We start from the raw sequence: 22,824 nt of genomic DNA on the forward strand, positions 1-22,824 counted from the left end.
CATATTTGGGCACAATGCTCGCTTTGATAAGCCCAACATCGTCACTTGACCCTTCCACCAAAAAAGCGTTGGTTGGTAAGAAAGGGAACTGCACTGTCTTGCTGGTATTAAACCAGAAATTTAACGTGTCTCCTGGCAGGTTGGTCACCAAGGAAGGCCTTCCTTTGACAGCTGGTTCCTGAACCATATTTGTTTACCATCTTGATAAGCAGGATCAAATTTCTGAATGTAACCTCTGGACCTCCTCAACTTTATAGAGGAAGCCGGGAACCATAACTTTCTAGAACAGTTGTATCCCCCACCCGAAGGTAGGGTTAAGGGAGGAAAAAAAATGGCAGAAAGGCCCTTTAAAGTTCAACTGATGGTGAACATTTTGTGAACTCAACCTTTTAATCGTGAGATTACAAACCTCCTTAGCCACCAGTGACATCACTGAGTGCCTTAAGTCCTCACTGGATATATTGAGGTTCAACCCACAAAACATGGGCCTTCACTGAGCATAGCCACACAACCATCAGTCTTTGTGTACACACCTGCAAGTCCTATCAGCTTGTGAACCTTTCAAAACAATTTCTTTCTGTGACAACGAACGAAAATACATATTTAGGGACCTATCTGCATATTTTAACATAACAAACACTCGAAGGGTCCAAATATTATTAAATAATTATAAATTAAAAAATGCGAAGATGTCAAAATTAGTAAAAAAAAAAAAAAAGGAAAAAACAAAGTTTATACATACAGATAATTTAAAAAATAAACATTAAAATTCATATGTTTTGAGCTAATATTGTTGCTTCTCGTTTTTTTGGGTTTTTTTTCGTCTTTTTGTTTACATAAGCAATGTTTTTTTTAAATTCATATTGTATATTTTTTTTTTTTGCTTGCTTTGTTTTAAGGCATTAAAATAAACTTGAGATATGAGATAAGTGCATTTTGCAAATGTTCGAAGTCTGTACCATCATCCAGATACGAAATTGTATAAAATAAAAAAACATTTCGTAAGGCGTACGTTTTGTGCAGCTTTCGGTTGAAAAAAATTCCCTTTTTTTTTTTACAGTACGTAAGGCAGGTTTCAGCATTTTTTTGGTATTGTATTAGGCACGTCCATTTAAATTCCTAAAATTTTCTCCTGTTTTTTTTTTTCTCTCCCGCAAAAAGTCACATCTGACGATGTTTATTTTCGTACTCGTAAAAACTATAATTTTCTTTGGAATGCTTCAGTTCAATATAAATATTAATAAAAAGAAATAGTTTAAGGCAATGTGGCTTTTAGCCCCTTTTTTTTTAATAACAAAATGGCACGATTGTTGATTGGTGGGTTGTATCGCATAAGAATTTCAAGTCTTTCTGAGTCACGCTCAAAATATCAATTGGTATATAAAAGGATTAAGGCACGTATGGATTTTTTTCTTAACAAAATAGAGTTTGAAATAGTCTAAGGCCACAGGTAAGAGCGAACGATCAATAAGGCCTCCACACTGACTCATCCATGCGACCGCTAGAATTTAAGACAGTGGGGGAGCTGCTGTGGCTGCCATCTGCATCAACGCCATCATTCTGGTTGCCCAGATTGGGGTTTAGCAATGTGCTGCCGTTGGAAGTGGTGCACGGAGGAAGCATCCGAGATGGAGAGCGGTCGCCCCCCGGGACCATTGGGAACTGGTAGGATCCAGATGATGTACCGTAGTAGAGATAAGGAGTGCTGCTGGTTTGGAAGGGTCCACTTTGGTTCTGGGAGGAGCCGGGGTAAGGAGGTGGTAAGTAAGTGTGATAGTGAGTGGTTGCAGACATACCCAGCGACATCCCTGAGGTGACTGGCGGAGTGTAAGTAAATGTTGCGGGGTAGTGCATTCGTGGGTTCGAGAAGCGGCTCTCCGTTAACGAAGAAATGCTTGTAAACTGCCTGGGATCGGAAAATGGACCCAGCTCTGAGGCACCTGAAAAAAAAAATGCAAAGAATTATTAATTATTATTTATTATCCATTCATTGTTGCAAAGCTATTTGGACCTATGTGACGTTATTTGCAATAAACAACATTTTCTTAGCATTTTGGAGTGCTGGTGACCAATCTTCACATCTTCAATAACCATACCATGCTTTTTACTAGTAAGTTGGTACAATTGGAAAATGTGAGAATTTGCCTTAAAGCCTAACTCCCCTCGAATCGTATTTATTTATACAATGTGGCCAAGGGATTGGACATCGGTCAGGTTTTTTATTTGAGGTCTGTGTACCCATTGGAGAGATTTCTTCTCACTTTCCGTCAGGAGAGGAAACCTCTCTGGTGTGAAAACAGATTGCATCCAAATCCATTTTGTTTTTGCAAAATATGGACGGGTCAGAACCTCTCCCAGATTATCGCTACAGAGTCTTCCTTTTCCAAGTGACAACCGCTCCAGTCTATCCAAAAATAAAGGGTAACTTCACTTTCACAGTCACATTTGGGAAAATGGAATTACCCCCTCCAATCTAGCCCTTTCTCTTACCTCTCCCCCCCCCATCCCCCGCTCTCCCCTTCTGTGACAGTCTCACAAGATTTGGAGTGATGTTTGGCAATGTCCCTTCTGTGCTGCACACTGTGCTTCTTGCTGGAGAGGAAGCTGTGCCTGAGGACCTGCAGGGTAAGGATCTCCTTGCTTCTGTTTCATCCATTCTGCCGAACTGAGCTTCCTGCACCTCTCCTGCTGCTTTTTAAATATCACTCCACCCATCATCAGATCACCAATCTTCAGAGGGGCATCTGTTGACAACAGGGAAGCAAAGCCCTGCTTATCGACCATGATGATCACTGATACGCTGACACAGAGAGTCACTAAAGGGGAAAAGATACCCCAAAGAAAGCCATTTGTGGGGGGCACAGCTTCCACAGTACAGGTCCTCTTTGATATAACTCATACAGATTGGAGAACCGAGTCCAATGAAAGCTGTAGGAGCCTGTCAAAGGAGACATAAGCAGGCTGTAGAAGAAGGTCAACAATGGCTACACGTTTTCTCATGACAGTTCTCCATTAAAAGAAAAATAAGGACGGTGCCTCTTCTAATATTAAATATGGTAACTTCTAGAGCTCTGTAAATGGTTCAAAATTGTTCAAGTTCTGTAAATGATTCAAAAGCTGATAAGTCAGGTGATCAGTGGTGGTTGCGTTTTATTTAAAGGGGGTGGGGGGCTCCTGGTTGGGATTATGAATGTGAAGTAAGGAGTGGATCCTGGTACGTCTTCAGCCGCTATTAGGTGACGGAACACACGTTTCCATTTTCCATCCTCACTTGTAACCAGAAAAATCAATTCAAAGAGCAATAAATAAGCAAATTAAAACCCGACCCAAACAGGCTGCAGCTACGACACCTTGGCTTTTTTTTTTCTTCTACAACCTACATTAGGCCGCTCAGGTTTTTCTCAGAGGGCAGAACAATTAAAATGTCATGTGTTTCCAGTTAGAATGTTGCAGAAGTCTCATTAAAATGTTCAGGCTTGGCCCTGTGCCAGCCAAGCCCGTCTACATCTCAATAGCTGATTCTTTCCTCAACCCCCCACCCCCAGTTTGTGGAATTCCATGGCCTAGCCCGCCGTGTCATGACCGTTCTCGAAACGTATGCCAGGTAATGTCACTTGCCATTCATGTAACAATTAGAAGCCAAAAGATGTGCATGCAAGGAGTAACGGAGAACACAGTTTCCCTCTGACTCATGGCGAGCCTTCGGCCTTTCATTCCCAATTACAATAGCGGGGGGAAATTACTTCCTCATTGGCCAGTCAGCCTAATTGCACGATAATGGTTACAATAATTCGGCGACTTATATGCGGCCGTCTCTGCGTCAGCTTGCATTATGCTCTTGTTAGACGCAGTGCAGGTAGAGACCACTAGGGGCAGAGTTGGGGCCCAGCCAGTTGGTTATATAGAAACAGTCTATTTATCGAGACCTTATCTGAGAGGCACCAAGGCGCATGGGAGCAGGTTTCAGCCCAAAAGGCCAAAAATGGCTAATTGTCTGTATGTCACAAACATGAGGCTGCTCATAGGAGGAACATTCATTAAAGTAGAACTCCAACCAGAACTTTTTCCCCCTACTTTTGTATGGCGTGGTGGAAAAGTTAAAAGCAATGTCAGGTTTGTATATAGGGCTGTGTCCCCATTATTTTGGTGACAATTGCAAAGCAAGGGGTTGTCACCTGAAAAGGAAATCTTCCAATGAGGACAATTGAACAGAGACAATATACAGGAACCTTTGGTAGGGCTGAACATTCGCTCTGAATATTCTCTCAGAACCAGAACTTTTTTGTTTTGGATATATTAGGGAATGGTTAGAACCCATCACTTTTTCTTTGCTGAGATTTCCCCGCATTTCCTGTACTGAAGACACAACAAGAATATACTGGAAATCCCTCTCATTTCCGGAGATATCCCTCAAAGGTCACCAGAAAAGATGTCCCCATCGGAAGAATCCCCTCTAATTCTGTTCTGGAGGCACCCGCAACATTTTGGATTTCCTATCACGTTCTATCCCGTGACAATGGCCACCAGGACAAACAGAGAGGGTAAATCTCCCCAGTGGGGACGCACACAGTAATGAAACCTAATGGGGTTTCAACCTTTCCTACCTTATCCAAACTATAGATACACCATACAATCCAACTATAGATACACCATACAATCCAACTATAGATACACCATACAATCCAACTATAGATACACCATACAATCCAACTATAGATACACCATACAATCCAACTATAGATACACCATACAATCCAACTATAGATACACCATACAATCCAACTATAGATACACCATACAATCCAGTGCACAGGAAACGTGCGGTCTGGTCTATAGTCTGGTCTGCAGCAATGAGTACGATTTCTTTTTTTAACCTTATTTGTTTATTTGCTTATTTGCCGAGCAACGCAACTATTTCCTTCCTGATTAGCTCCTGTAGGTGTTGGAGTGGGGTTTGTGCTTTATTTTAGTTTTTTGCTGTTGTTGCTGTTGCTGATGATATTAATCTGACAGAAGAGTGCTCGGAAAGTGTCTTTGGAAGCTCTATGCGAGCATCATTGTCTATGCGAGCATCATTGTCTATGCGAGCATCATTGTCTATGCGAGCATCATTGTCTATGCGAGCATCATTGAGTAGGTGTTGGAGTGGGTTTTTTGCTGTATTTTTGTTTATTGGTGCTTTTTCTGTTACTGAAGATTCATTGTCTATGCGAGCATCATTGTCCATGCGAGCATCATTGTCTATGCGAGCATCATTGTCTATGCGAGCATCATTGTCAATGCGAGCATCATTGTCATGAAGATATCCATCACCCTCAGCCCGGTGGTTTAGTGGCTGGTGCTTCTAACTTGCATCACTGGGTTCTTGGTTCACATCCCAGCCAGGACACTATCTGCATGGAGTTTGCATGCTATCTTTGTGCCTGGGTAGGTTTCCTCCCACAAACCACAGACATGATGGTTGGTTAAAGTGGAAGTTCACCTTAGAATTACATTAAACAGCCATATACAGTAACACATGTACCTTGCTAAATGCATAGCACTTAGCAATCATTGGAAACTTCCGGACATTTACCAGTGACATCATGCCCCTCGCTGGGTCTATAGATACTTATTTCCTATGCTCTTCAGCCCCATCTAGTGGCCAAACTGTAGTATCACATGACAATCTATTCAAACTGGCAAGAAATATATTAAATACATTAAAAAAATATATATATGTAAAGATTGCTCAACAGAGCTCACCCAATATAGCTAAAGATGGTGAAAAATTAAACAAAAGGAAAAATTGTTTAGCTGAGCGTGGTTAAAAAAAATAATTAAAATCTAAAAATGTAAATATTGCTTAGTGGAGAAAATGTGATGGCCAAGATGGCTGCCTCCCCTCTCAAACTTTCAGAGGTCCCCAGGGAGAAAAATTATAGAAATACAAAAAAAAAAAAATCAAATAGTTGATTGAAGCAATGGGAAAATATAATGTGCACTATATTAAAGAACGTGCATGCACGACGTGTCCCACATCCCTGCTCCGGAACGTTGGGAGTTATCTTGCAAAGTTTGCGACGTTTATGTTTACGTTTTATTTAATCCGCGTCGTTTTGAACAGGAAGAGGAAGGCGGAATTGAGGATCTTTTAATTTACAAACTGAGAGTAAACAAAGTCTTCTTCAGAATACCCAAACATTGTCACTAATAAACATTTCTTTGTTGGCATTGAGGGTCAGGCTGATCCGAAAAACAAAAACTCTGCAGCTATTTGTTCTTCCCGGCAGAGGAATAATATTTACGGTTCTGCCCAGGAGTAATAAAACTGTATTTGTTTACACCGCTCGGTACATGGCGGCCCACGGAGGGACCCGAGACGATGAGTGTTCATGGAAATGGATTGCAGACATCTGAAGATCAAATATTTGTCTAACTTAATGGCTTCAATTGCGCTCGGCCACAACATGAAGTTCTCACAGGAGGAGGAGTACAAAAAAAGATAGTAATGACAGTACTGTGTTATATTGTATCGTATTGTATTGACTTGTATCCCATTGTATCGCTTTGTATTGATTTGTTTTATATTGTATTGCTTTGTATCATATTATATTGCTTTGTATCTTGTTGTATTGCTTTGTATTGCATTGTATTGATCTGTACCATATTGTATTGCTTTATATCATATTATATTGCTTTGTATCACATTTTATTGCTTGTATTGTATTGCTTGTAATGCTTTGTGCCGCATTGTATTGAATTGTATCATATTATATTGCTTTGTATCTTACATTGATTTGTACCGTATTGTATCTCTTTGTATCATATTGTTTTGCTTTGTATCATATTGCATTGATTTGTATCGTACTATATTGCTGTGTATCGTATTGTCTTGCTTTGCATCTATTGCTTTGATCTGTACCATATTGTATTGCTTTATATCATATTATATTGCTTTGTATCTCATTGAATTGATTTGTATCGTATTATATTGCTTTGTATCGTATGGTATTGCTTTGTATTTATTGCTTTGATCTGTACTGTATTGTATTGCTTTATATCATATTATATTGCTTTGTATCACATTTTATTGCTTGTATTGTATTGCTTGCAATGCTTTGTGCCGCATTGTATTGATTTGTATCATATCTTATTACATTGATTTGTACCGTATTGTATCGCTTTGTATCATATTGTATTGCTTTGTATCATATTGTATTGATTTGTATCATATTGCATTGATTTGTGTCGTGTTATATTGCTTTGTATCTCATTGTATTGCTTTGCATCTTATTATATTGATTTGCATCATATTGTATTGCTTTGTATCTTATTGCATTGATTTGTATTGCTTGTAATGCTTTGCGTCGCATTGTATTGCTTTGTATTGCTTGTAATGCTTTGCGTCGCATTGTATTGCTTTGTATTGCTTGAATACATTGACCATTGCCTTTTAATGTAATGGTAGGGAACGGGAGTGCAAGGCTTGTCACAGATACCTTCAGCTGAGCAATCACTGAAGGGGGAATCTTCCCGCACTGTGCATATGCACTGCGGCCTCATCCATTCCAATAGCTGAGGTGGTGCTCAAGGCAGCCCCAGACATCTAGAGGAGTATGGACTGCAAAGGACGTGCTAAGCCTGCGCAGGCCAGCCAGGGCTGCATGGTGGAGATCTTCAGAGTTAAGCTGGCAATACAAAGGTTTAAATTTCACCCATTTCCTGTTCAATCAGCTACAATTTGATCCCTGGCTTGCCCTGCTTGCAGCACCCAGCACCGGAAACCTGTTACACAAACAATGACTGCGGCCACTTGTAGTCACTATTTAAAGCCCCTGTGACAGGGTGACAACACAGGAACACAGCTAGGACACAGTGACAGAGCATTGTCACCCTATATCAGGAGGTCCCTGAACAATGAATGTCAAGGCAAGATCACCTGGTATTGTATTATTAAAAGCTGCAAACACCTACTATCTAAATACAAAAGTCCTGTGTATTCTTCCTTGAATCTGGGTGAGCTTCGTGTATTTCCTCCAGATCTGTGCAGTAATCCAGTGTGAGACTTGGTGCCTCATGTAATAAAGACTGCTCACTGCTGCTCTCTCTCTCCTGGTGCAGGGTTACTGGTCTGGTCTCCGCCCCCTCCTGTAATAAAGACTGCTCACTGCTGCTCTCTCTCCTTGTGCAGAGTGACTGGTCTTGTCTCCGCCGCCCCTGTAGTTTTCTGCAGGAAGCTAGTATTGGGTGGAACCTGCCAGGCCCCTCCCACAGCTCTGCTCTCTGCGCAGTCTATGTACAGCACAATGATGATGTCACCGCTACTTTTACATAGTGACACCTGGATTTGCGCAGGCAATCGGTGCACACAAAGCAGATTCCTATCTTTTGTGGCTATGGAGGAATATATTTAAATGAAAATATTTGTGCTCGGAGTTCGGCTCTAATTGCTCCGGAAGAATTGTGACCTTTTACAAATTTCAGCAGGACGCAAAAAAAAAACCCGCTGCGTAAAATGAAGCTTGGCGTCCCTTCCCCTCACAACGCGGCCCTCTTCAAACGGGACAGGCTCATTAGACGGAACTCCCTCCCCTTCCCGACAGATTGATTAGCCACTATGAAAGCAAAAAATATGAAGAGGGGAGGTCTGGGGGGTCTTTCACTTTGAAACCAAATCTACTGTAGAACAAAAGGCCGTCCCGAGGCAGCTGGATCGCTCCGAGAGGCCACCCACGTTGCCACAGAAACCATGTGACTCTCCCTGTCACATCCTGGAGTCATTTCCAGCCAGCGTGTGTGCGTGAGTCTGTATTCCGCTCAGAGAAAAAGACAGCGGAAAAAAAAAGGATGAGATATATTAGGAGAAAAACATATGGAAACACTTTCAGCAAATCTGCCGCCATGAAATTTATAATGAGCCGAGAGGCTTCAGATGTGGTCAGGGCCTCGAGATAAGACTCCCTCATATGGGGACAGACGACAACCCTCGCCCCACCAGAAGGCCCCAAAAAACCCCTGTAAATAGCCGATAGCCACCTGTCACTCAAGCATTGACGTCTGTGGAGTCCTCCAGGCCGCAGCTAGGCAACCTCGGCCCTCTGGCTGTGGTGAAACAACAAATCCCATGATGCCTCTGTCTATGGGCACCATGCCCGCAGTTGGCGGGTCTTGCAATGCCTCATGGGACTTGTAGTTCGACAACAGCCAGAGGGCCCTCATACAGGGACAGATGACAAGCCAATCCTTGCCCCGTCAGAAGGGCGGAAAAAAAAACACAGGGGGCGTAAATATCCGATGGCGGATTGGTCACCACCTGTCACTCAAGCGTTGGCATCTGTGGAGTCCTCTAGGCTGCAGCTAGGCAACCATGGCCCTCTGGCTGTGGTGAAACAACAGATCCCATGATGCCTCTGTCTATGGGCACCATGCCAGCAGTTGGCAGGGTCTTGCAATGCCTCATGGGACTTGTAGTTCCAAAACACCTGGGGGTTTTCAATAGGCCTAGGCCTAAGGCTTTTTTTTTTTCCTTCCAAGCACGCCCGGGTCAGTTCCCTTCCAGAACGCCATTTATAATTTCTGATCGAACGCTGAAAAGTTAATCGCCAACAAAATAAATAAGGCTGTGAGGGGGGAGAAGGGGGACCGGCGTGTTTAATGTAGTTTGTGATAAGGCGTGTTTAGGATTCTGCGATGTCGGGAGAAGGTGATTGATCGTCTGCTGGGGGGACGCCGGGAATCAGCATTTGTTATCCGGGATTAGGGGGGATTTAAGGAGGCTGAGGGGAGAGAATGCGGCGGGAGACGAGCGCTGTTAAAGGGAAAATGCGTTTTTAATCGCCAGATAATGGAAAAAGAGGTTATTTAGACATTCGGTATATATTACTTCAATCTTTATCTTTCTTTCATCATTTATAGGACATGGAAACAATTAATTAATGGCTTTTAGTATTCTTAAGCAGCGTGTATCATAGACAGCTGCCATTGTTATTTCTAAGAAAATATATTTTTGCTTTGTTGCAGCTCATTGCTGCTGATCTTCTTCAGCCTCTTTGCTGCTGATCCCCTGCAGCCTCTTTGCTGCTTATCCCCTGCAGCCACTTCCTGTCTACATGCACTCCAGCCATGGCTTGCAAGGCCTCAGGTGGTGTTACCTGCTGGTGACAACATTTGGCCATGTCTGTGCAATGTGTGTTGAAACTGCCACTTTTAGTCTCCACCAGGGTCATGTGACCAGTAATATGGCAGCCTGAGGTGGCAGATGTGATGGGGGGGGGCGGCAGCACGGCCAACTAACAGCACCCATCCAAGCCTCCCGCCGGGAGGCACTGCTCCCCCTTTCTGGCCACCTCAGGCAGCGGATAAGGAAGGGACGGCCCTGAACAGGACACACCGAGAACAATTGTTTTCTGGGTGTCCTGGTGTTGACCTGCGTTGGTCTGTGCAGATCAACGCAGGTCAACTGTACCTGAGTGAATGAGCCCTTCAATTAACCCAATATGAGCCTAACTCAAATGTCCATTCAATCTGTATTCAGACGGGCATTAGAGGTCACTGCTAGCAAACAGCATTCCCATGATGCAATGGAAGTTTTCCTCGCCATCCTCTGGCATGAGCTGCGCAGTCGGTCACCAAAACGCAATTCAATTGGGATGGATACGGGCACGCAATCTGTAAAGGTGTCAGCATGGCTACATTCTGGCTGCTCTCCAAATCACAAAAAAAAGCAGAATAAGGGCCTATGTTGGTGTCTTTGATCCAGTGTCGATGGGTTTGAGATGCTTCTGAGAACTGAGATCATTTAGAATTCGCTGACTTGCTTCTGAGCTGCACCTGACTTGCTTCAAGCTTTGCATTCCCATAGACTTGTATCGGAATGCAAGCTAATATGACGCAAACAAAAGCCCGTTGGGCACACACCCCAAAAAGGGTGAGCTGTTATATTTAGTGATTTCAGCTGCTACTTATTTGGGTTTCTGATGTAAGGGGACATACAGCCTTCCAGAATGCAAAATGGCACCATCACAAGTATGGTTACCAAAACGCACCGGATTTATTAGTCATGGGTGACTCCGGGTCTTTTAAATGTGGCATAAAAACTGGCAGAGCCGAGAGGGAAATGAGTTTGGTTTTTGTTGTACTTGGTGTCATACCAGTTGCATTGGCAGGCACTGGGGGGAAAAAAAGGTGCAATACCACTAATGACCACCAGGGTGCACAAGGACCTTTGTTCAGAAAAGATGCACAAGAGTGTCTCCGTTATATTAAAGGGAAAGGCACAGGATGAAAAAAGAAATGGCAACTGCGACTTCTATGGTGAAGTGGGGCGCTCAAATTATGCATCTGCACATGGAAAGCAGGAATATGAGGTGTAAAAGAAGAGTTCCACTTCACTATTGTCCACCGGTAATATTTATAGCTGTAAGCAAAGCATGAGAATAAAGTAAATATTTTATCACTAACATAAGGAACATTCCAACGAGCGGGAATAACAATACATGTCACAATAGGATATGTTTTTGTAATGAGGATTATCACATCGGGGCTGAGCTGTGTGATGTTTCCAGACAACAAAATAACATTATTTCTGAGCGGAGTATTTATTTGTCGGCTTGAAGAAACGCGGCAAAGCCAACATGGGCCATCAGGGTGTGACAGTGACAATTGTCTTGTAGGACGCCCACGCACTAATGTTATTGAGAGTGTAAAACAATGTCTCCATCAATGAACAATGCGTCTCTTCAGATCACACCTATTGGCCAATCATGTCAGCTTGGAAACATTAGAAGCGGAGGTCTCAGTCTGCACCGGTGAGGTTGGCCTGTCAGTGTCCTGAAGCTTTTAATGCCTATACGGCCAGCCATAGACATGAGACGCGGATGGCCGGATTTTGTTCAACACTAATGATTGATCATCCCTGCCTAAAAGTTTGTATCACCTACACATGCCACGGTGCTTTACAATATTGAATGATGCTTCCAGGTGCAACAAATGAGTATTGTGTACAAATTTCCAGTTATCTTAAAAAATAAGTGCACTTATCCTTTTTGCCCCCCTACCCTGAAAGGATCCCAACCTCGCCCTCAGCAGATATGTACTTACCAAGTATCGAGGGCCACTGCTCCACTGTTTATTGGCATCCAAGTCAGAGATCGTTGGCTGGGGGATCATTGGCCACGTCGGTCTCCAGGCTGGGCGACGTACCTATAGAAGTCTATGGGGCTGTAATGTGCAGGTGCAGCCAGCAGAGGGAGTACTGTGGCCTTGGATGTAAACAATAGAATATCTGTAAATAATTCAAGGCAACTGGACTTGCTGCATTTTTCTTGAAGACGTTTCACTGCTCATCCAACCAGCTTTCTCAATTATGAATGACTTGTACAAAAAATTATCTGGGAATTTTGCCTTGACTTATTTTTTACAGATATACCATGCCCTGGATAAATGAGAACCTTCACAGACATAAACAATAGTGGAACTGTGCCCATCAGATCTCAGTAAGTACAGATCTGCTGAGCCACTCTCCTTTCCAATCTCCCCCTCCAAGACCCCCGACCCACCTGCCCTAACCCAAGCCTATGGACAGCAATTGACAAGCAGATTGCCTCGAACCCAAGGGGTGGGACTCCGACAGCTTGACATCCCTGTTACATACATATAGACCTTGATTTGGGTACATATTACAAAGAGCAATAATGTAACAGTAACACCAATCAGATTTTAGCAAGTGACTGAATGTCATCTCATAAACATGATCCATCGTGGACATCCTGAGCTCAAGGACCGGTCAACATGTTTCGCTGTTCAGAACGGAGGACTCAGGGATCAGCAACCATGTAACAAGCTGATACACAAGGACTGCCTTAGTATTTTATAGGGATTTGGTCACCTTTGAAAACAGGTTTTACTTTTCCACCAACATTTTTTACATTTAGATCTTCAAAAACACACCGTTATCGGATAAGGAGGAGGAATATGTCTGTAGAGCCAGTAGGCACTTACCTGAGAGGCGTCTAGGCACATCCGAGATAGCCGGGAGCCCCGTCCCTCGGCTGGAGGACAGAGGTGTTGTGGAATGAATGGACGGAGAGGTCATCTGGCTCAGGTACGATGGGTAGGACTGGTCGTAGGACCACGGAGGGGATGACTGCGCTTGCCTGGGATCTGAATTTAGAAAAGAAAAAAAAAATAGAAAATATACTGTTACCGAGTCTTCATTCCATGAACTGTTTCTATGCTATGGAGTCACCAGTCATCAGCAATGGAGCTCCTCAATGCAAATGTTATATAAATGAAGTAGTGGTAAGGTAGTCCTCCCTTTGCCCAGAGTCTTTTACTCACCTGTCCATGTTCCAGCAAGATATCGGTGACTACATCACAGAGCTTCCTAGCCAGGCCTGCACATGCACTTCCCAGCTCCTATTCTTTTCTCTTCGATGTTTCATGGGAATTAATGGGAATGCAAAAGATATGTGTGAGCTGAGAAGTTGTTAACAAGCAGCTCTGTGGTCTAGTCGGCAATATATATCAGAATGTGGACATGTAAGTATAAGACTGGCAGGGATCTAGTTAGGTGCAGTTACACTTAAAAAGCATGTATGGTTAGTAAGTATATAAACACTATATTAACAAAAGTATTGGGACGCCTTTACACACACATGAACTTTAATGGCATCCCAGTCTTAGTCCGTAGGGTTCAGTATTGAGTTGGCTCCGCTATAACAGCTTCAACTCTTCTGGGAAGGCGTCCACAAGGTTTAGGAGTGTGTCAATGGGAATGTTGGACCATTTGTGAGGTCAGGTACTGATGTTGGAGGAGAAGGCCGGGCTCGCAGTCTCCGCTCTAATTCATCCCAAAGGTGTTCTATCGGATTGAGATCAGGACTCTGTGCAGGCCAGTCAAGTTCCTCCACCCCAAACTCGCTCATCCATGTCTTTATGGACCTTGCTTTGTACACTGGTGTGCAGTCATGTTGGAACAGGAAGGGGCCAACCCCAAACTGTTCCCACAAAGCTGGGAGCATGAAATTGTCCAAAATGTCTCGGTATGCTGAAGCCTTAAGAGTTCCCTTCACTGGAACTGAGGGGCCAAGCCCAACCCTTGAAAAACAAGAGAAGCGTGATTGGTCACTCCAGAGAACACGTCTCCACCTCTCTAGAGTCCAGTGGCGGCGTGCTTTACACCACTGCATCCCACGCTTTGTATTGCACTTGGTGATGTAAGGCTTGGATGCAGCTGCTCGGCTATGGAAACCCATTCAATGAAGCTCTCTACGCACTGTTGTTGTGCCAATCTGAAGGCCACACGAAGTTTGGAGGTCTGTAGCTATTGACTCTGCAGACAGTTGGCGCCTTCTGCGCACTGTGCGCTTCAGCATGCGCTGACCCCGCTCTGTCATTTTACGTGGCCTACCACTTCGTGCTGTTGTTCCCAGTTGCTTCCACTTTGTTATAATACCACTAACAGGTGACAGCGGAATATTTAGTAGCAAGGAAATTTCATGGAACACCTGAATCTAATGATTTGGAGGGGTGTCCCAATACTTTTGGCAATATAGTGTATGTTTAAAGGGGCAGCCATACTAGCTTATTACATATGCAGACTCTGCTTCCTCCTTTGCAGTACTCCTCTTCACAATACAAGCCTTAGAGTCAGCTGACCCATTACACATAAAGCATTCCCTGTCTATCTTATCTCACCAGCTGTTAACCATTCAAGACAAAGTCATTCTAGCTATTCTAGTAATTCTAACCTAAAACAACAAATAATGTAATACAATGGCGAGCTTGTAATAATAGGAAAGTCACATCAAACATTATTTTAACATAAACACAGAAAAAATAACTCAGACTAGGTGCCTATTGAAAATACATGATCTGCTCCCCTCCGTCACTAAGAGCATAGTGGAGAGATATTCATTCATTGTATTTCTGAATGCAGGTCCGATTTAAGGATAATCGCCGTGCAGTGTGGAGTTTAGGGTGATGAGCGGAAATTTCCTCTCGCCCTGTTTTTTCCCCCCCATCTGGCAGGGTGAGGCCCGGCTGCAGATTTGGCGGGGAGGACATCTGTGTCATTTCCATAAGTCATATTGTTTGCTTTATTTCATTCTGATTTCCTAAAAAAAATTCTGTCCAAAGGAAATCCAAACTAAAACAGCCGTGTTATACAGCCAGCATGTGCAAGAGATTAGTGAGCCGGTCCAGGCTTTTTATGGGTCAGCCTAATGAGGTCTGGTTTAGTCATTGACCTGCACCCAAAAAAACTACCGGACAGTCACGGAAGACAGGGAGGTTTAGAGGCTGCACCGGGATCAGATCCAACCTATGACATTTCTTGGACACTTGTTGAAAGGATTAAAGATACTTTTCCTCTTGGACAGAGATCTGCTTTCCTCACGGCTCTTCTGGTTAATGTTGAAATTGGATGATGGAGCTTTTCTGACAAACCTATTTAAGGCAGCAGTACCAATATTAGTTCCTGGTTCTATCTGTTTTTTTTTATGTGGTTTATCGGAAAGTCAGACGGTGTCATAAAAATTACCAAATCCCTTTTAAGAATGGAAAAACCCGGCAACTCAAATCTTCATTGACTGTTTCAGAAAAGCCCAAATTACAAGGATGAATCTGAGGTGGCCTAAATGGACTATGACTAAAGACCAGCTCCTTCAAAAACACTTTCTTCTTTAGCAAGGTGTAGATGAGTTAGAACCTAAGTCATGTGTTACAGCTGAGTCACCATTGGTGAGATTTCCTTACTTCCTGTCCTTGTGACACTTGTGTGCCAGGGTGGGACAGCATGTGGGGAAACATTTCCCCAATGTGGACACAGGCAGCATTAATAAGAAGTTCTGACTCTTACCCACTCCACGCTGGAGTTGGGATTTAGTCTATTAAAATGTGTCACAATGACGTTACCTGTGATGCTCTGACCAAGGCCAGATTTCTCACAAGGCCAACCGAGGCCCGGCCTCAGGGCAGCAGGAAGTAGAGGGGCAGCAGGGGTGTGGAATTCCTATCTCCCAACACCTGGGACATGCAGTTCTGGGTGCCGGGCAGGTAGTTGTTTTCTACATTTAGCCCTGCTTTGGGCAAACAGGGCTAAAATGTACAGCCGGGAACCTGCCACTTGTTTTGTACAAGTGATCTTGGCAATGTCGCCGAGATCACTTGTATGCAGCCTGCATACAGGGAGGCACATTGAGGAACCTGACATTGGGGCAGCAGAGAGAGTAAATCCGGCCCTGGCTCTGAGAGTCACTTGTTGCTGCAGTTGCATGCAAATTATAGCAGACAGTTGTCCAAGTCCACAACTGAACATGATTGTGCCATAGTAGCTGGACATAGCAGAAATTGAGGGAATGGTTGCAGAACTGCTGGAATTGCCATTGCTGGCTTTTGAAGCTGCATGTTTCAACATTCTAAACCTTCTTTAACTATTTCAAGGCTGTGAACAAGCCTGTTGTCATTGAAATCATTCCAACCTGACTGTGGCCATACACAGTACCACTCACAAAACCTCAAGAGAAGTAGTGTATCCAATAATGTCCCAAAAGCTTTAATCTATGAATATCAATTAGGAACTTAAAGTGCCATTAAAGCTTTGTCCCATCCCACCCCCATCCCCCACCCCCAATGCTGCTTTAAGTACTTACCTTATGTGATACCTCTTGATCCAAAAATCTTCCTCCTTACAGTCATTTCCAACAGTCCCTCCAGCACTAGTACCAGTCTCTTATCCAGCGCTGACTCCTATGTTTTCTGTGTCCCACAGAGTCTGTCCGGTGTGCACACTCCCGGCTGCGTGCATTCAATGACATTGAGTCTCTCTTCTCCGGTGATATGGACTGCGCATGTGCCCGCACACACTTCCTCCTGCACGGCCGTTCAGAAAGCTGAGTTCTGCAGCCGGGAGTGAGCGCCGCTGACACAGGTTGCACATATCTACTGCATGCTAGCAGTAGATATATATTTTAAAAAAACAGAGATTTTAATTCTACTTTAAATTATATCTAAAGAGAAAACGTTTTCTTGGATACAATAGGGAAGGGAAACCCATTAGTTTGGTGTTTTTTTTCATGTGTCCCATTGGGGAGATTTCTGTTCACTTCCTGTTCTGCAGACAGAAGGGGAAATGAGAGGAAATATTTCCAAAGTGAGGGGAATTTCTTCTTAGACAGTTGTCACCAAAACAAGTATCCTAAAGATCCCCCTCCCTCCCGGTAACAGTTTAAAAAATACATTATGAAATGACAACCTACTAAAAAATAAAATTTGTTAGTGCCAGAAGATCTATTTTTCTCTGTTGTGTGAGGTACAGAGGTGGATAAATTATTCGTATAAAGTATTTACTATAAATGTCTTGACTGATGGATTCGTCCATGACATCCCTCTGTTAAAAGCTCCAATAATCACACAGACTGAGCCACATGGATTTAAATGGCAACAGCAGCCCTTTTATTAACCAAACCAACGTTACCAGTAACCAAAGTAATAAACAGAATAATATACAAATAAATACTCCTAAAGACTGTTGGATCCAAAAAGGGGTTTTTGGGTGCCCAACAGCCCAAATAAGGCCTCTCCTAAAAACTTCCTAATGTCCCCAACCACACCCCAACCAGCTGGAGGACAATTACTGCTCACAAGTTCCAAGTGGCTAGACCCCCTGACATACTGACACCAAAAGCGGAAAGCACCCCATACCAGCTGATGGCCCCCCATTTGTGTAACTGACTCAGATTTTTTCAGACCCCCTAACCCGCCAAGCTGACATAAAAAGGACATTGTAACCACCAGAAACCACAAAATTCAAGTGAGGGCGGGCAAGACTACCTGCTTCCTCCGTCGAAACAACGCCCCCAGCCCTTTCAGTCCTAACCCATGCGGCTCCTCCCGGACATCTGACCTCAACCCCCAATCAGGTAAGATCAGCTAAACCCTTTTATTTTTAACCCCTTTTACAGGGACTATTCCTCCCCCCAGTCATGCAGCCCCTCCAATCCTTCTCTCTGGGGCTGTCTTTTTACTTTAGCTTTGCTTCAAATGTCTACAGAAAGGCCAGAGGTTTTTCTACAGTTAAACGTTAGAGATCGCAGTGAATAGTATTCACGTGTTGTGCACTGTAGTTATTCAGGTGCTCGTGACAAAAACAATTCAGAGGGCGCAGGCACAAGACACGAATGCTGCTAAATTTCCTGTGCACAACAACAAGGCGCCCGGCTTCTCAGCTCCTTCCTGTGAGTGCTGCAAAACTGCGATACACCAAGCTTCAAATATTGACTCTGCAAGTTATCTTGTTCCAAAAAAGTTGACTGGTGACTTTGAAGAAGAGCTCTTGTGCCTGTGTGCTGCATATGCTAACGATCTTATCTCTCTGATGACAAGTTGAGCGAGGCAACGACAGAAAAATGCAAAGATACAAAACAACACAGTGCACATTAACTCCTCATTTGCCAGAGATGACATAACATCTCATATGAATGCTTGTATCCACAAGGGGGCTGTAAGTGCACAGCAATGGCCACATCAATGACAATTTACCAAATATGTAACAAATATCAAATAGAGGTACCCCAACTGCACAACCATCTTTCAGAGGTTTTCAAACAAATCACTACAATGTGGTGCTCATGTTAGATACAACCACCGACACAGAAGCGTTCACACACGCTACCACTCACAGGGAGGCTTGCCATGGTAGACCCTGCCATTGGCATACAAGCTTGTCCATTGTTCACAGAACCACTGACCATAGTTTTTCCATGGTAGACCCTACTACTGACACAGAATCACTGATTCACTGACATGTGATAAGCTTGTCCATGGTAGACTCAGTGTCAGAGCTCGTGCATGGTAGACCCAACCACTGACATGAGAGCTTGTCAATGGCAGACACAAATGCTGGCATGGAGGTTTGCCCATTGTAGACTTAACCACTGATATGAGAGCGTGTCCATTAGTGACCCGACCACTGGCATGGAAGTTAGCCCATGTAGATTCAACTATTGACATGGACGTTTTCCCATAGTAGACACAACCACTGATATGGAAGCTTACTTATGGCAGACCCAACCACTGACATGGAGTTTGCATATGGTAGACCCAACCACTGACATGGAAGATTGCTAATGGCAGACCCGATCATTGATATGGAAACTTGCTCATGGCAGATCAATCCACTGACATGGAAGTTTGCTCATAGCAGACCCAACTATTTACATAGAAGCTTGCCTACGGCAGACCCAACTATTTACATAGAAGCTTGCCTATGGCAGACCCAACCACTGACAAAGAAGTTTGCTCATGGCAGACCCAACCTCTGACATGGAGGTTTTAGTATGGCAGATAAAACTATGGGAGCTTACCAATAGAAGAACCAACCGCTAAGCCAGAAGCATGCCCATGGTAGACTCAATCATCAATACGAAATGGCTTGCCATTGGTAAACTCAACTTCTGACATGGAATCCTACCATAGTAAAGCCATTCTCCAGTTCATATTCCAAAGCTAACACTCTAAATTCAGTGCTGGCAGACATGACAACAAGTATGTAGAAGCCCTTCTATCCTACTGGCACAAACAAAGCACATAACTTGGCACAGGCTGGAATCTAGCCTAGCGGATCTTCTGAACAGTAGAGCATCATGAATAGTGGCAGTGGGTGGATGATTCCGCCTATATGTTTATTAATGAAACAATCAAGGCTCTCTGGAAATACCACCACACCCTTAAAACTAATAATTGCTAGTTCCCAGGCTATTGTAAGTGAACAGGGAAGTCTCTTCATTAGACTATTTCCTGACTCTCTGCCAAAACTCTTTAAAATATGACTGACACGACACAGCTCATCCATGTCTAATTATAATCATTTATCTAAGAGTAATGCAACTGTTAGATGTCAAGATAAAATAAATATCAAGATATTGATTCTGAAATTAAAAGCCACCACATTTGCTGAATACAACCAATGAATATGTTTGCATTGGGAGCACAACAAATGTGTGAATGTAATATAGTGGGGGCAAGGGATGCCATAGGAAATTGAATCTGATCAGGCATACACCATGATAAAAATGACCATTTGTCTGTTACTTCCAAAGGCAAGAACAATCTTCAGATCAGGCCACAGTTTTTGCAGGCTAGAAGAAGCACTGGAACTGGACAGTAGTAAAGACCATTTTTAAAGTAACGGAAGCTGGTGTTTATTACACTATAATGCACAACTCCGAGATGGAGGGGGAAAAAAACCCTTGCAGTGCAAAAGTTGTTTTTAATATTTGTAAATCTGCATCTTTCATTAAGAATATATCTGGTGCCCTGACATCTACGTCCTTGTTATAGGATGGCAACTTCCTCTCAACTGGGCTCCTGCATTGTCACCCTGTCACATACCCTTGATGGAGACCACAACACATAATACACAGGTATGGTCCACTGTTATCACTATCTTTATCATTGATGATACACAGTACTTTAGTAAACTAAATATCATCCAGATAGGGGTTTCGATCTACTTTAAATTAAACATAGTTGGTGCTACTTTACTGGAATAAAAAACAATAAATAACAAGATGTTCTCTGATTGTATCTAATGATGCTCGGCTGATAAGTTGAGGAACATTGAAAACCTTTTGACAGTCACAGCTGAAGACTGGTTCACAAGGTTTTGACCTAGTTCCAAGAATGTGAAGCGATACATTCATCTAAAGAGGGAAGGCTTTTACAGTCTGCACAATTTCATAGACAGATCTACAGAAGAAACTCAATATAGGCTATTGTGTCAAAGTGCTCACAAATATGAGACAACCCATGATTTTGGCCCGGGCTTGTCTCACACGGAAACGATCGTACATCTAACATCCAAAACTCTTGGAAGACTGATCTTAGAGGAATAGCTGCTCATACATGTTTTTCCCTGTCCACTTGCTGCTGTTTTTACACACAAGCTAGGGGCATCCTCCTGGTCTCCTTCCGCCATGCATATGTACTCTTGTGCAATCCAGCAGTGCACGGTTAAGGATCTTTCCCTTGAAAATTTTTATGGATAGTTATAGTTTGGCTTGTCCTATAGGTGGCCGTATCTCAATGGCATAGATCAATGCAAACCAATCCAAATCAAATCTGTCTGTCCTATTTTCCTCCTCTGTTGTCCCTCTTTTTGGTATGATGTGCAGATATTTATGAAGAGTTTCTATTTAACTACCAAAAGTGTTATTCTGCACTAAAACCTTCATCTTATCTCTCAATTATCTTGTTTGCTATTTCGAAAAGCCAGTATTATGGTAAAGGAATGGTAAACAAAAAAGACAAGTCTGCAGTTTACCAATCACTTTGGTATATACATTCTATATGGTCCACACTACTGGGGGGGGTTGAAATGTTGAAATGTTGAAATGTGTCCGTTGCCCAAATACATTGTGCTGGAAGGTGTCCCTCTTTCCCTTCTCAGAAGGTTAGGAGGTATGCAGTGGTACCTTAGCAAAGGTGATAGCTGCACTCAAGGGAGAATTGACAAATTTGTATTGTGATTTGGTTCCATTGGGGGTTGGGGGGGAGGGGGTGGGGTAACCAGGTGATCCAATAGAGAGTTCTCACCATGAAGCTGCTGATAGATATAAGAGGGCAGTTGATGAGTCCGGCCATCAGTGTTTTGCCAGGGCCAGGGACATTGGGAGTTTCCTTTCCAACTCCCAATTTTTAGGCTTGAGAAGGACAACCAATTGAGAGGGACAACTCTACATGTAAATATGATAAAAAGGTCTTCTAAATCAAATAGAGTTGTTCATGTTTTTGCTGTGTGAGAAAGGTGGGAGCAAACTCTCTAAATATACAGTTGATATATCCAGGAGAGTGACATAATAATGAGAACCTGCACCTCTTGCTGTGTCACAACCCCAACCCCTGCATGCATATTAGTCTAAGGACAGTCATCACTTCATTGTGTTCTCACCCATCTGAATGTTGCATAAAGACTTCCCTTTCCAACTCCCAATGCCCAAAACATGTTTGGATAACCGCACTGTACAGTGCAGTGGAGCTTACAGTCCCTTCCAATTCTCAGCCTGATTTCTGGTGCAAAGGGGATTATGGGAAGTTAATGTGAAGACAGACTTTAGTTAATTACACCGGCAGTATTTAAAAAAAAGTGCATATAGTCTTTTTATTTAAATGAATACATAACTGGATTAAAGGGTGGATCTGCCTGCAGTTACGTTTTAAACAATACATAAAACATCTAATCTGTATTCTAAGTGGAAGAGGCTATAAAAAGAAAAAATTAAAGAACGTAAGTCTGCCCCTTACCTGCAATCTGACTCTGTCCTTGTGGATTATAAGGACTTGGTGCAGAGTTCAGGGAGGGCCGAGGACTCTGGGTATGGACACCCACTCTCATACTGGGATGAGGGATGCGCCCTAAATCACTGAGGCGCTCAGAGAACAAACTAGGTTTAGAGTCATCAAGCTTCTGTCTGTGCCCTAGAAATAGCAAATCATAAAACGAGAGTTATTATTATTGTCAGCGAGAGAATCCTTCTATACAAAGTACATAAGATCCGCCTAAGACAAGGGCTCTGGTCAATGAATTATACAGAACAACCCCTAAACCTATAAAATATCACATGGGAAAAAAATTAATAAATGGCTCAACGTCAGTCTAGCAAAAGGAGAATGCATGTCGGCACAACCCACTCTTGTAGATGAGACACCGAGAGAGCCAACTGAACTCCTAGAACCGATGCATCAGCATAGGCAGGAATTAGTATAATACACTGCACTGGGGCAATCCCATGGAAAACCCATTAAGTGGCTGCAGGCAATGTCTATATGATCCCTTTCAGTGGC

At 43.1% G+C, this 22,824-nt stretch overlaps 1 protein-coding gene across 4 annotated transcripts in view; it reads right to left on the reverse strand.

Moving 5' to 3' along the window:
- Positions 1-856: 856 nt before the first annotated feature.
- The window catches only part of RUNX2 (runt related transcription factor 2), a 73,647-nt gene continuing 51,679 nt past the window's right edge, over positions 857-22,824 (reverse strand). For 2 of the 4 annotated variants that reach the window (XM_018574096.1, XM_018574095.1), the window contains 3 exons: positions 22,285-22,458; positions 12,982-13,143; positions 857-1,940 (listed from right to left, as the gene is read on the reverse strand). In XM_018574096.1, coding sequence (XP_018429598.1) covers positions 1,465-1,940; positions 12,982-13,143; positions 22,285-22,458 — 812 coding nt within the window. In that variant the 3' untranslated portion in view covers positions 857-1,464. The remainder of the gene's footprint in view (positions 1,941-12,981; positions 13,144-22,284; positions 22,459-22,824) is intronic. The other 2 variants (XM_018574097.1, XM_018574098.1) reach the window with 2 other exon arrangements.

This window comes from Nanorana parkeri, unplaced genomic scaffold (genome assembly GCF_000935625.1).
Source record: "Nanorana parkeri isolate BGI_ZX_2015 unplaced genomic scaffold, ASM93562v1 scaffold2735, whole genome shotgun sequence".
Classification (NCBI taxonomy): Eukaryota; Metazoa; Chordata; class Amphibia; order Anura; family Dicroglossidae; genus Nanorana; species Nanorana parkeri.